Source organism: Gopherus flavomarginatus, chromosome 1, assembly GCF_025201925.1.
Source record: "Gopherus flavomarginatus isolate rGopFla2 chromosome 1, rGopFla2.mat.asm, whole genome shotgun sequence".
Classification (NCBI taxonomy): Eukaryota; Metazoa; Chordata; order Testudines; family Testudinidae; genus Gopherus; species Gopherus flavomarginatus.
The window spans coordinates 31,097,746-31,112,504 of NC_066617.1; the positions used below are offsets into that span (position 1 = coordinate 31,097,746).

The window sequence follows — 14,759 nt, forward strand, 5'->3', positions numbered from 1 at the left end:
GGCACAGAGCCCCCACAGTGGGATGGTGGGTGCGTTGGCCCCCCTCAGGACAGCATTTCCAAGCAGGCACAGCCTCTGCCCTTGTTCTCCCCACCCAACTCCCCCACTGCTTTCCTGGGAGAAGGTGCTTCCTTCCAACCCGGCAACCAGACAACCCAGAGCAGGAAACACAGGACGGATGCAACTGTGCAAACAAAGCTGAGCCCCAGGGATGCACTGGGCTTCCTGTCCGCCCCCTCCCCAGCGCCAGCTGTTTGCGCCGCGCAGCCAGGGGCCCCTCCCGCCGGCCGGGTCCTTACCTGGAGATGGCTCACGATGCAGTAGGGCTCGGGCCTGTGGAGCCCGCACGTGGAGCTGGCGGACAGCTGCGAGGCGCGGCCGATCAGCAGGTCGCCGGTGGCCGGGTAGCAACTGCCCTCGGCGCACCCGTAGCTGTACTCGGGCTCCTGAGCCAGGGCGGCGGCCCACAGCCCTGCACGGGGGAAGGCACAGCGCGTGAGGCGGGCAGGGCTGTGGGGGGCGCGCTCGAGGAGTGGGGTGCGGACACCCCGGGGCCGACGCCTGCAGAGCTACCCGGGGAAGGGGGGATGTTCCCACATGATGGGGGGAGGCAGAGGAGACCCCTCCGTCCAGCCCCGCGCCCCCCCCCAGGTGAGCGCGCCCCCACCGCTCCAGGAACCCGCAGCCCCAGCTGTCTGCGCGGGAGGCAACGCTGGTCCTAACCTGGCCGGGCTGCCTGGCCCGGAGCAGCTGCAGGGACGTGCCCATAGGGGCCAAGGGCAGCTGCTGGGGGTAGGGTAGGAAGCAAGCTGGGCTCTGGGCGACCAAGCCCGCGGGGCTCAGCCCAGCTACCGAGACCCTCGGATCCCAAGGTCCGGCTGGGCTGAGCGAGACAGGCCGGGCTGAGGAAGCCGCCCCCGCTACTGCCCTGGGGGACACAGGGCAGCCAGGAGCCGCGCGAATTACCTAGGAGCGCGCCAAGGTGCGCCTGGAGCCAGCCCATCTCCCCGCGCGCCGGGAAGGGAGGCAGGAGAATGCGCCGCCCGGCTTCGCCTTCGGTGCCTGCAAAGGAGACGCTGAGCTGCGAGGGAGACGGTCCCTGGCTGTGCCGCGTCCAACAGGAAACCGCCGTGTCCGCTCTCCTCACGCCTGGCTCCCACTGCCCCGCAGAGAAGAAACTTTCAGCTGGAGAGGGACTGGGAGGCGCCTTCACGCAGGCGCTGAAGGTGGGTGGGGGCTGCAGCCCCGGAGCCAGGAGAGCTGCTGCTGCTACAGCGGGTTGCACAGCAGCTCCAGCCCTCGCCTTTGTTTCTGCCCACAACGCTAAATCGTGCTAGTTGTTCACAAAGTGCATAGTTCCTTCAGGCTACTGCACCTTTGCGGCGCTGCGCTTGGCCATGCTCCTCTGTTGGGCCACGTCTGAGCTGGGGAAATGGACACGGTTGGACACCCTGTTAGCTCACCCCCCTTAACTAACATTGTTAAAGGCAACTTAGCAGCTAGTGTAGACAGGGTCAAGGTGTGTTGCACCATGTGATAGTGGAGCATAGTTAACCCTTCACCTGACGTTTTTAAACATAACAGCCTTGGTCATCACAAGGGAAATCAGCTCATTCATTCATCCAGTGGTTTCTGTCATGATCCATATTCCCAAGGTAATCATGACCTCAGGGCAACAGATACCCACTGCTATGGGCTGCTGGTGGAGTTGAGGCCTGGCTGCTGGATGGGGCCTGTGTGGATGGGATATGTATAGTTTGACTGGGGAAGGGAGAGCTACCATTGACTTGACCATATACATTTGTAAGAGGTGAGTCATGGAAAGGTGCTGAAGCTCCCAAACACTCAAGGGCAACAATTTCCCTGTTAACCCCAAAAGGGAGGATAAGCAGAGAGAGGCTACCTTAATTTTTATTGTTATTAAGGGTAAAATTCATCTTCATAAAGTTCACACAATTATTAAAAGGTGAAATAGAGTTAAATGTATGGAAAGTTTTAGTCTTTGATTTGTTTTGAGGAGGTGGGTCTATTTTTCCTTAGCTGGACATATAAAGTGGTACTGTCAGATAGTTTTAGGTCTCAAATTGTGTGTTTTAAAGGTTTTACAAAGCCTTATATAAATAAAACTGTTTTCATGAAGTATTTCAGTCAAAATAGGGGTTGTGCATGTGTTGGACTGAATCGTTCCCCGGCAGTTTGTGATCCAAATGTTGCAGCGTATGAGCACTGGGAAGAGAAACTGACCAGTCTGTTTTCATTGTCAAAGCTAAGTGTAATGAAGAAAAACAAACCAAATAAATGGTGAAAGTTAGAAGTTTTCAGTTTCAATAATCTAAGGCATTATTAGTAACACAGGGAAATAATTTTTAAATACTCTTTTTAACCTAGAAGTAAAACTTTAAAGGATAAAACAAGATGAACTGAATAGACTGTTTTATTCTGTGATCTGTGTGTGTCTGCTCACACACACATGAGCAACCAGTGGGGACTTAAGGTCCTCCTCACTACAAACAGAGCTGTATAAAGGGATCTAGTTATTACACAGTTGTCCCTCAACCCAGTTGCAAGATGATTCCATTTTAGTCCTGTCCACTCTGCAACTCCAGCTATGGTTTTGTAACCATTTGCAAGTAACTCAGTTTGCTTTATGTCTATACAGCAGCTTTTCTGTCATCACAGCTGTGTGTTTGCATTCATCCATTCATTCATTGCAGCCATTAGTGATTGTCTTCAAAAACTCAGGGAAGATGGGAGAGATTCAAGGGGACTGGAAGAGGGCAAACGTAGTTCCAATCTATAAAAAGGCGAATAAAAATGGAACAACCCAGGGAATTACAGATCTAGTCAGTTTAATTTTAGTACCCAGAAAGATAATGGAGCAAGTAATTAAGCTATCAATTTGCAAACACCCAGAAGATAATAAGTAACAGTCAACATAGATTTGTCAAGAACAAATCATGTGAAACCACCTAATAGCTTTCTTTGACAGGGTAACAAGCCTTGTGGTTGGGTGGAAATGATAATGTGGTATATCTTGACTTTAGTAGCTTTTAATACTGTCTCACATGACCTTCTCATAAACAAACTAGGGAAATATAACCTAGATGGAGCTATTCTAACAAGGGTGAGCAAACTTTTTGGCCTGAGGGAGGGCCATGTCGGGGAATAGAAATTGTATGGTGAGCCATAAATTCTCACAAAATTGGGGTTGGGGTGCAGGAGGGGGTGTGGGCTCTGGGGTGGGGCCGGGGATGCAGAGTTTGGGGTGTGGGAGGGTGATCTGAGCTGGGACCGAGGGGTTCGGAGGGTGGGAGGGGGATCGGGGCTGGGTGAGGGAAGGGTTGGGGGCTCTGGAGTGGGGCTGGGGATGAGAGGTTTGGGATGCAGGAGGGTGCTCTGGGCTGAGATCAAGGGGTATGGAGAGTGGGAGGGGGATCAGGGCTGGGTTGGGGCATGGGGAGAGGCTCTGGGATGCAGACTCCGAGCAGCACTTACCTCAAGCAGCTCCCAGAAACAGCAGCATGTCCCTTCTCCAGCTTCTACGCGGAGGTGTGGCCAGGAGGCTCTGCACACTGCCCCATCCGGAGGCACCACCTCTACAGTCCCATTGGAGCACTGGAGGGGGCCATTGGAGCATGTAGAAAGTGGAGCGGGGCCATGCTGTGGCTTCCGGGAGCCGCATGGTGTGACCCCTGACCCTGCTCCCCGTTTGGAGTGTGGAGCAATGCTGAGCCGCGTGATGTGGCCCCCAACGCAGTGCTCTGGCCGGAGTGGGACTGAGCTGCGTGGTCTGACCCCTGACCCAGCGCCCCGGCTGGAGTGGGGCCCAGTCTCTGGCGCGGCTTGCAGGCCGGCTTAAAACAGCTCGTGGGCCAGATCTGGCCCACAGGCCATAGTTAGCCCACCCCTGTACTATAAGGGGGGTGGATAGCTGGTTAGAAAACCTTTTCTGGAGAGTAGTTATCAGTGGTTCACAGTCAAACTGGAAGGGCATATCGAGTGGGGTCCCACAGGGATCTGTCGTGGTTCCAGTTCTGTTCAATATCTTCATAAATTATTTATATAAAGGCATAGAAAGTACAGTTATAAAGTTTGCAGATGATACCAAACTGGGAGGGGTTGCAAGTGCTTTGGAGGATAGGATTAAAATTCAAAATGATCTGGACAAACTGGAGAAAATGGCCTGAAGTAAATAGGGCAAAATTCAATAAAAGACAAATGCAAGTACTCCACTTCAGAAGGAACAATCAGTTGCACGCATACTAAATGGGAAATGACTGCCTAAGAAGGAGTACTGCGGAAAGGGATCTGGGTGTTATAGTGGGTCATAAGGTAAATATGAGTCAACAATGTAGTACTGTTGCAAAAAAAGGAAACATAATTCTGGGATGTATTAGCAGGAGTGTTGTAAGCAAGACACAAGAAATAATTCTTCCACTCTACTTCACGTTGATAAGGATCAGCTGGAGAATTGTGTCCAGTTCTAAGTGCCACATTTCAGGAAAGGTGTGGACAAATTGGAGAAAGCCCAGAGGTGAGCAACAAAAATGATTAAATGACTAGAAAACATGATGTATGAGGAAAGATCGAAAAATTGAGTTTGTTTAGTCTGTTGAAGAGAAGACTAAGGGAGGGGATATGATAACAGTTTTCAAGTACATGAAAGGTTGTTACAAGGAGGAGGGTGAAAGATTGTTCTCGTTAACTTCTGATGATAGGACAAGAAGCAATGGGCTTAAATTGCAGCAAAGGTGGTTAAAGTTGGACATTAGGAAAAACTTCCTAAGTGCCAGGGTAGTTAAGCACTGGAACAAATTGCCTAGGAAGGTTGTGGAATCTCCATCATTGAAGGCTTTTAAGAACAGATTAAACAAACACCTGTCAGGAATGGTCTAGTTATTATGTAGTTCTGTCTTGAGTGCAGGTGATTGGACTAGATGACCAGGTGAGTTCCCTTCCCATCCTACACTTCTATGATTCTGCTTAACCATTACTTGAGTATATTCTGGGAAGGCATCTGTAACATTTTGGGGTGGAATCCAGACCAGTGAGAGATTCTGTCACCACCTGCCCTTTAACCTTGGGTGCCTTAAAATGCTCTACTGCTGTGGCTCACAGCCCAGCCCCCAACAGCATGCAGACAAACATGCAGTTCCCTGAGCCTCTGTGTGCTGTGCAGCCCTAGTTCAGTGCTCTGACCCCAGCAACCCCACTGTGCTCTCCACCAACCTTGGTTACTACTTACGCCAACATCCCCCAGTCCCAAATTTCCCCAAAACCCTCTGCCCTGAAATGTCCAGCCCTCTCCTGGAACACTCAGAATTAATAAGGTTCGTTGCTCCTTTAAAGAGACAAAAACACCGTTTATCCCTTTAACTGGAGTTAACAATCACTTCAAGTCAAACACAGCGTGAGGATGGCTAAGACTAAAAATAAAACAGGTTTATTAACAAAAAAAGAGGTTTTAAGTTCGTTCAAATACAAGATATAAAGACAAAATGATCACAAGCAAATAAAAGTAAAAATATTTTCTAATGGCTGAGACCTAATTTAACAAGCTACAGTCTTTGTTCAAAGGAGATTTCTTAACAATTTTTTAATCTTTGCCATTTTCTATCAGTCAGGACCTTCCACAGATGTACAAGGGGCTTGTTTCACTTGTCTTCCTAGGTGAAAGATCTTTGCCTAAGCCGGTTTCTCACCTATATTCAGTTCCTAGAGACTTCAATCCCCTTGGCTGAAAGACCCATCTTTCTCTGGCCTCTTGTGTCTGTCCAGTGATGGGTGTCAAGATGGTTTCTTCTCTCTCCTTATATCTTCCCAAACTCACTGTTTTGTCCCCCGACTCAGGATGACCTTTTGCTGTTCTTCCCTTCCTGTGGACTTCTCATCTCCTTTCTGATTCGTATGTAAATAGGGATTCCATTGGTTTTGGTCATATCTTCCTTAATTTCATTGCAGAGAGGTAGACAGCTTCCTTCGCTCTTGTCTGGGGAAAAATCCTGTGTTTAGTCACAGACTTTAAAGCATAATATAAGTGAGTATTCATAATTCCTTATATAGTGTTAATACATACATTTTGCAATGATATTAATCATCAGTGTGTCATTAGCTTTCATAAAAGATCTTACCTGGCATACTTTTATAGTACAGTAATATTGTATACCATTAGTTGATTCAATTATTTATCATTTGACTTTCAGACCCCCTGTCTTTGCAGTTCAGTAAACTCACAACTTCTGGGAAAAGATGCCATGTGGTCTGGTGAAGACTTCATGCTGGTTCCTCCCCCACACTGGTGACAGTTGAGTTGTTACCTCCTCCCCTTGTCAGCTTGATGGCTTTGTTTACCTTTTATGTAAATGCACCTTCATTGTCTCTGCCTGATGACCAGGATTGTCAGCCAAGCAAATACACATTCCACTATTTAGGGCAGACTGGCCTTATGCATTACCTGCCCAACACATTTTAAGAACATAATTCTAGCACATATCCATAACTCTTTGTACATGCCCTGTACATACACCACATAAGAATATCAATGATCTGTTAGTTTTCCAATGATGTTACTTGCCACCTTTCGGGTCTATATCATGACAACAGTGTGTTAGGTGTAGTGAGTCTGGCAGGCCTGACAAGAATTGATGACACAGAGTAAGTGAACTACAGATGGACTTCTGTGTCACAGTATCCCATAGTGCCTCAGCAGCAGCTGCCTGTGCCAAGACCTCTGTGTGTTTTGATTTTATTCCCCCTTGTCCCTTCTGCCTAGATTTATGGGAAGAAGAGGCTGTTCTGCAGCTCACAATGTTCAGTTATTTAGACAATGTCCAGCAAGAGAGAGTGCTGGGAATTTTAAACCAGCCCACATCTTCAGGGTGAAGGAGCCAGGTACACGCTCTGGGGCAAAATCTCCAGAGATCAGGCACATCAAAAAGCATCCTCATGGTGGAGGGAATGTGCACTGTGGGATGGATGGATGGCCGCTTACTAGTTAACATTAGCATAGCTGGAATGGTCAATGCAATAAAATACCAGTGTGCATGACTGCTGACAGGAACTGAACCATGTCCCAGATGAGGCAGCTAACTGCACAGTTAATATTCACCAGTTAGTAACCAATTATTAAGCATATGCTGTCAGGACGTAAATCATGTGTTTAACCAGCCATAACCCTAACTCTTTAGCAGCACTGTAAAAAGTTCGTGTGTGTGGATGGGGCCTCTGAATGTACACGAGGATCTTACTCATGTATCGGCACCTGTCTAAGGTCTCACCTACCAAATGGAAGCGTGCTGCAGCTGGCTTCTCAGTCACAGTTCTACTTGAAGTGCAGTCTGGCCCTAAGGCTGTTTCTCATTAGTGGTGAATACTGTAACTGAGCACTTCTGCATACAGAATTCTCCTTTCTTCCTCTGGACTCTGTGGGGGCAGGAGGGGATGTGGGTGAGACAGGATTTGCTGGGAGAGTGGAGCAGTTTGTTATTGTAATGGTAGCTTTCCTACCTCATCATCAATCACTGGGAAGGCAGGGAGGAGGGGATTGAGCAGCTGAGAGGGGCAAACAGTCACTTCTCAACTCCTACTCTTTTCTTCTGACCTAATTATTAAACTCCCTGGGCTCCAGAAAGGGACACATATGGGCTTAATCATTAGGCAACAAAGTTAGCTTAATGCTGAGAAGAAAGTTTTACTAGTAAATAGATACTGGTAAGCTGGCCTGAAAGATGGAAGTATTTGCCTCCTGCTGTGGTTGCTGCTTTCTGGAAACTGTGAGAATAGAGAGAGGAAACATTTAGGCTGAAAGCAGAGCATAATTGTGGACTGGTAATTCAAAGAGTTACTGATTGAATATGGCCCCAGTCCTGCAAAGGCTTACACAGATGCCCAACTTTATGCTCATGAGAAATCAGTGAGACTGGTCACATGGAGAAAACTTACAAACATGCTGTGATGCTGGTTGTTGGCATCCTTTCCTCTGCGAGAGACGGTGGGAATTGCAGCCTATGATGTAGATGATTTGCAATGTCTCATGTGCCTGAATAGTCCAATCCAAAATTTGCATGATCTTTGGCAGTTATTGCAAATGTATCTTGGTTTGGAGCTTCTTGCTTCCTATGGGCTCTTTTCTCTTCAAGCTGTAGAAGCCAGCTTCTGTCATGGACTTTGATACCCTGGTGGAGATGATAGCGCCACTTGTTATGATCACTTGCCAAGATTTTCCATGGTCAGGATCAGTTTCAAATTCCTTCATATCTCACTTGCATGTGTCTTTATAGAGAAGCTTGCGACATCCTGTTGTTCTTGTTACCTCTGATAGCTCCCTGTACAGCATGTCCTTAGGTATGCATCCGTCTTCCAACCTACTCAGATGGCCCAGCCAGCACCGTCATCTTAGCTTGAGCAGGGCTGTCACGCTTGGTAAATTTGCCTTTCAAAGAACCTCTGCATTGGTGACTTTATCCTGCCATTTGGTGTTGTGTATGCGGCATAAACAATGTAGGTGGAAACTGTTTAACCTTTTCTCCTGATGAGCATAAGTTGTCCATATTTCCCCCATCATACATGAGAGTTCTGCCTGTTGCACTAGCATTTTGGTCTTGATGGTAAGCTTTGAGTTGTTCCATGCTTTTTTAGTTAGTCTGCTAAAGGTGGTGGCAGCCTTTCCAATGCAATCATTTACGTCTTCATCCAGTGAGAGATTGGTGACCACTGTAGAACCTAAATAGTTGAACTTTTGGACTACTTCTAGCTGGTTTGCATTTAAGGTGATTGACGGATCTTGTGGAACCTCCTGTCCTAATACAACCATTTTCTTGATGCTGATGGTGAGAGCAAATGCTTGACGGGCACTTGAAAGGCGGTCCATGAGTTTGTAGTAGATCTTCATTGTAGGCTATGAGGGCAGTATCATCAGTGAATAGAAGTTCCCTGATTAGCACGTCTTTTACTTGGTCTTTGACTTAAGTCGGGACAGGTTGAAGAGTTTCCCATCTGATCTTGTGTGGAGATGCACTCCATCTTTCATGTCCTTAAACGCATAGTTCAAGAGTACCAAGAAGATTCCAAAGAGTGTAGGGGCAAGAACACATCCTTGCTTCACTCTGCTTTTCATCTCAAAGCTGTCTGAAGTGGACTCGTCAAACTGGACAGTTGCTCTCACATTTTGTGGAATGAACGTATAAGACTAAGCGGTGGCTCCAGGCCCCAGCACGCCAAGCGCGTGCTTGGGGCGGCGAGCCGCGAGGGGCACTCTGCCGGCACCGCAAGGGCGGCAGGCAGGCTGCCTTCCGCGGCTTGCCTGTGGAGGGTCCGCTGGTCCCGCGGCTTTGGTGGACCTCCCGCAGGCATGCCTGTGGAGAGTCCGCTGGTCCCGTGGCTTCGGCAGTAGCCGCGGGACCAGCGGACCCTCCGCAGGCACGCCTGTGGGAGGTCCACCGAAGCTGTGGGACCAGCGGACCCTCCGCAGGCACACTTCCGAGGGAAGCCAGCTTGGGGCGGCAAAAACCCTAGAGCCACCCCTGATATGACTTAACAGGGTTTGTGGGCATCCTGTCTTTTCTAGTATTGCAAATAGACCTGCTCCGCTGACTGTGCTGAATGCTTTGGTTAGGTCCACAAAGGTGGTGTATAATGGTAGGTTTTGTTCTCTGCACTTTTCTTGGAGTTGACGCAGAGAAAATATGTCTATAGTTGATCTTCCAGCCCTGAATCCGCAGTGTGATTCGGGGTAGACATGATTCACCAGCTGTTGTAGGCGCACTAAGATGACTTTTGCGAAAGCTTTTCCTGCTACACTTAGTAGCGAGATACTCCTGTATTTGTTGCAGTCACCCTTTTCGCCTTTATTTTTATACTAAGTTATGATGTTCACATCACACAGCTCTCCTGGTACCTCACTCTCTTTCCAGCATTTAAGTAGCAGCTGATGAAGATATGATAATAGGCTGTCTTTCACACACTTGAGGATTTCCACTGGGATGCCATCTTTTCCAGGATCCTTGCCACTTGATAGCAAACAGGGCCGGCTTTATGAAGGGTGGAGCCCGATTTGAATACCTGGCGGTGATCTGGAGCTTCAGTGGCACTTCGGCAGCAGGGGGTCCACTCTGGGTCTTCTGTGGCATTGAAGGACCCCCCCCCGCTGCCGAAACGTCGCTGAAGACCCCCGGAGTGGACACCCCCCGTCCCCCACTGCCGAAATGCTACCGAAGCCTCGGACCATTGCTAGGTAAGTTTAAAAAAAAAAAAAGGCGCCTAAGGCATGGGGTCCTCTTAGGCGCAGGGCCCAATTCCAGGGAATCAGGCGAATTGGCCTAAAGCCGGCCCTGATACAAATCAGTGGCCTTGCTTAGCTCTTCTACAGTGGGCCCCACATCTAGCTTTGGCATGACTGTAGAGCTGGTATTTGGTCCAGTGATTCGCTGGTGAAATTTCTTTCTTGTGCACATAGCTCTGAATAGTGCTGGATATTGGATGCTAAGCTAACTTCATTCTTCTGGGGGATTCTCTTTGCTTTCTCACTTTTCTGCCCACCATTTTCACTGTACCCCCTAAAGAGGTTTAATATAGTCCTATCCAACTTCCTTATGCCATACATACTCTTCCTTACAGCTTAGCAAGAACAATATGGCAACAATCACACTGCTCACTATCACACTAAATCTAGCTGACAATTTCTCCTCTCCCTCCACCTTCTAGAAGCTTGAATATTGGACTTTCAAAGCCAGGAGTGGACTAGCATTTTAATATTCATTCTTAATTTTATGTACACAGTTTTAGCTAAAACATAGTTGGCCACGTTCAAAGCTAAAATGAAGTTGAGCACCTTTTCTCTAGAATTAGACAGAGATGTATTCATGTAAACAGCTCAAATTGGCAGTGTTTTCCAACGACAAGAGTTGATTGATTTTGTTATAGCACTTTTTTAAAAAGTGATAAAAATGTAAAACAATGAACCAGAAATTATTTGCATACCTACATTAAGATGCCTTTGTTAGCATTAATCAAAGTTGTAGTTTGGCTCTATCATTTTCACATGAAAGCTCTGGAATTTTCTCTTTTATGGATCAAAATGCTGCTTCCCTTTAGATAAGGAATGTTTCACACAACACCCCCGCATCAGAACATGTAATGTTGAGCCTTTTATTACTGTAGAAAATTCTGAATTCTGTAAATGCTGGTGTGGTTGCAAGAGCCTGGGGTTCATTTTAACACTCAGCGCTGATCTTTGCACATGGCAGTAGCCATACAGGTCCTTCAGAAAAACTGAACAAAGTAGATAATGGGATATCCTTTATTGGACAAGGGAGGTGAGAGTTAACAGTAGTAATTTTACCCAGGTTAGGACCATTGTTACCCCATAGAGAAAACAAAAAATTATAGAGTTTGAAGTACTGTCTGATAATACCAAGCACTGAGACTGGGATTTTCAAATCCTAGGATTTGGAAGTCTAACTCCCTCCAGCTCCTTTGAATATCCCAGCCTGATGCTTTCTCTTTCCTGTGCTTTGCCTTAGTCATGCCTGTACAAAAAGAAAAAATCACATCTTTGTGTCTTATATTGTAACATTCTTCTCATGTTCCTGTTGAAAAAAGCAAGTCTTAGCATGTTAAATCTGATTTTCCTGAAATGCTGCATCAGTAGAGATATTAGGAACCACAGAACACAGATTTTCAAAACTTTATAGTCCTTTATATTTACTATTTAATAATAATAAATATTCTCAGAATGGTTTGTGTTGCACTAATGAAAAATGTGGGCATTCTCTAGTGGCAAAACTAATACCTCTCGGTGTTCATGAGTAGTAATCAAACAAGTTGTAGCTTATAGAGGTATTGATTTCAAATTCTGCTAAGATTATGCTTTCATTGCACTGTTAGTACTTTTTTAAAACACTGATTCAGTTGTAGATTAATTAGAGCTAAACAGGTCTTTCCCATCTTCGATCAGAGCTTTGAGATGTGGGTTTATGAACCCCAGGAGTGGGTTGAGTTAACCCTCAGTATCTTGTTTGACCATTTAAGTGATACACCCTTTGCGATATAGGGCCCTGCTCCATAAACACTATGGGCAGGTGCATACTACAAACTTGCATCAGCATAGGCACCGCTGTAGCTTTTTTGATGAAGATGATCTAAGTCAGGGATCGGCAACCTTTCAGAAGTACTGTGCTGAGTCTTCATTTATTCACTCTGATTTAAGGTTTCGCGTGCCGGTCATACATTTTAATCTTTTTCGAAGGTCTCTTTCTATGTCTATAATATACAACTAAACTATTGTTGTGTGTAACGTAAATAAGGTTTTAAACATGTTTAAGAAGCTTCATTTAAAATTAAATTAAAATGCAGAGCCCCCCGGACAGTGGCAGAACCCAGGCAGTGTGAGTGTCACTGAAAATCAGCTCATGTGCTGCCTTCGGCACACGTGCCATAGATTGCCTACCCCTGGTCTAAGCTGACGGGAAATATTTCTCCTGTTGGCTTAATAACTCCATCTCCATGAGAGGGGGGATAACTACATCAGTGGGAGATGCTCTCCCGCCAACATAGTGCCATCTACACATGGGGTTAGATCAGTATAACTATGTCACTTAGGCCTGGTCTACACTACGAGTTTATATCGAATTTAGCAGCATTAAACCGAATTAACCCTGCACCCATCCACACAACGAAGCCCTTTATATTAATATAAAGGGCTCTTAATACCGATATCTGTACTTCTCCCCAACGAGGGGAGTAGTGCTGAAATCGGTATTGCCGTTTCGGATTAGGGTTAGTGTGGCCGCAATTCGATGGTATTGGCCTCCGGAAGCTATCCCACAGTGCACCATTGTGACCGCTCTGGACAGCAATCTGAACTTGGATGCACTGGCCAGGTAGACAGGAAAAGCCCCGCGAACTTTTGAATTTCCTTTCCTGTTTGCCTAGCGTGGAGCTCTGATCAGCACAGGTGACCATGCAGTCTCAGAATCAAAAAAGAGCTCCAGCATGGACCATACAGGAGATACTGGATCTGATCTCTGTATGGGGAGATGAATCTATTCTATCAGAACTCCGTTCCAAAAGACAAAATGCCAAAGCATTTGAAAAAATCTCCAGGCTATGATAGACAGAGGTCACAGCAGTGCTGTGTGACAAGCGTACAGAAAGCCAAAGAATCAAATGGACGATCATGGAGGTAGGGGGGACTGAGGACTCTAGCTATCCCACAGTTCCCGCAGTCTCCAAAAAGCATTTGCATTCTTGGCTGAGCTCCCAATGCCTGAAGGGTCAAAAACATTGTCGCGGGTGGTTCAGGGTATATGTCGTCAATTCCCCCCTCCGTGAAAGAAAAGAGGAAAAAATTGTTTCTTGCCTTTTTTTCAGTGTCACCGTATGTCTACTGGATGCTGCTGGCAGACGCGGTACTGCAGTGTTACACAGCAGCATCCCATTGCCGTCTCTTCCTGATGGCAGACGGTACTATATGACTGGTATCTGACCTCATCATCCTGTGAGTGTTCCTGGCTGGCCTCAGTGAGGTCGGCCAGGGGCGCCTGGGCAAAAATGGGAATGACTCCCGGTCATTCCCTTCTTTAAGCTTTGTCTCCTGGAGATTCAGTCCTTCCTGGAATATCATAGCAGCTGGAGGCTGCCTCCCCCCCATTTTATCTCAATAAAGTCAGTGTTGTTTCTTATTCATGCATTCTTTATTACTTCATCACACAAATGGGGGGATAACTGCCACGGTAGCCCAGGAAGGGTGTGGGAGGAGGGAGGCAACAGATAGGGTTGTTGCAGGGGCACCCCCTAGAATGGCATGCAGCTCATCATTTCTGCGGGATGTCTGGGGCTCTGACCCACAGCAGCTGTTTGCCTCTCTGGTTCTTTAGTAGACTTGCCTGATATTCTAGGTAGGACTGATTCTACCTTTAGACAAAACGTAAAGAAGGGAATGACCTGGGGAGTCATTCCCATTTTTGTCCATGCGCCCCCGGCCGACTTCACTGACAGCAGCAGACAGTACAATATGATTGGTAACCGTCTCTGCTAACTTGCAAAGGCAAGGGGATACTGCTGTGTAGCACTGAAGTACCGCATCTGTCAGCAGCATCCAGTAGACATATGGTGACAGTGAAAAAAAGCTAAACGGGCTCCATGGTTGCCATTCTATGGTGTCTGCCAGGGCAATCTAGGGAAAAGGCGCGAAATGATTGTCTGCTGTTGCTTTCACGGAGGGAGGATTGACTGACGACATTTACCCAGAAACATCCGTGACATTGTTTTTGCACTATCATGCATTGTGATCTCAACCCAGAATTCCAATGGGAGGGGGAGACTGTGGGAACTGTGGGATAGCTATGGGATAGCTACCCACAGTGCAACACTCCGGAAGTCGACGCTAGCCTCGATACATGGACACACACTGCAGAATTAATGTGCTTAGTGTGGCCGCATGCACTCGACTTTATACAATCTGTTTCCAAATACTGGTTTCTGTCAAATCGGAATAATCCCGTAGTGTAGACATACCCTTAGGAGTGTAGATTTTTTACGCTCCTGAGCAACAGTTATACTGAAGTAAGTGTGTAGTGTAGACCTGGCCCACCAAACATAAGTGCTCACTAGGACTGCTCTGGTAGTAATCACTATGCCTGGTAGTGTTTGCAGAATCAGGTGCATCATTGGTTTTTATAGCTATGACATCTTTATTATACAGCACTGTAACCTGGCTTTTTTCACGTGGATTAGATAAATTATATTACACGAGCTTTTGA

The 14,759-nt window shown here is 46.9% G+C and overlaps 3 protein-coding genes across 3 annotated transcripts in view; 1 reads left to right on the top strand and 2 right to left on the bottom strand.

The window, feature by feature from the left end:
- Positions 1–1,070, bottom strand: part of LAMB1 (laminin subunit beta 1) — a 70,341-nt gene extending 69,271 nt beyond the window's left edge. The window contains exons 1-2 of the mRNA XM_050936015.1: positions 967–1,070; positions 300–472 (exon numbers count right to left, since the gene is read on the bottom strand). Of these exons, the coding sequence (XP_050791972.1) occupies positions 300–472; positions 967–1,003 (210 nt within the window). The 5' untranslated portion in view covers positions 1,004–1,070. The remainder of the gene's footprint in view (positions 1–299; positions 473–966) is intronic.
- DLD (dihydrolipoamide dehydrogenase) overlaps positions 1–14,759 on the top strand; it is a 235,916-nt gene that overhangs the window by 98,054 nt on the left and 123,103 nt on the right. The gene's annotated exons all lie outside the window — the stretch shown is intronic.
- Positions 8,948–14,759, bottom strand: part of LAMB4 (laminin subunit beta 4) — a 140,098-nt gene continuing 134,286 nt past the window's right edge. The window contains 1 exon segment of the mRNA XM_050935971.1: positions 8,948–9,158. Coding sequence (XP_050791928.1) covers positions 8,948–9,158 — 211 coding nt within the window.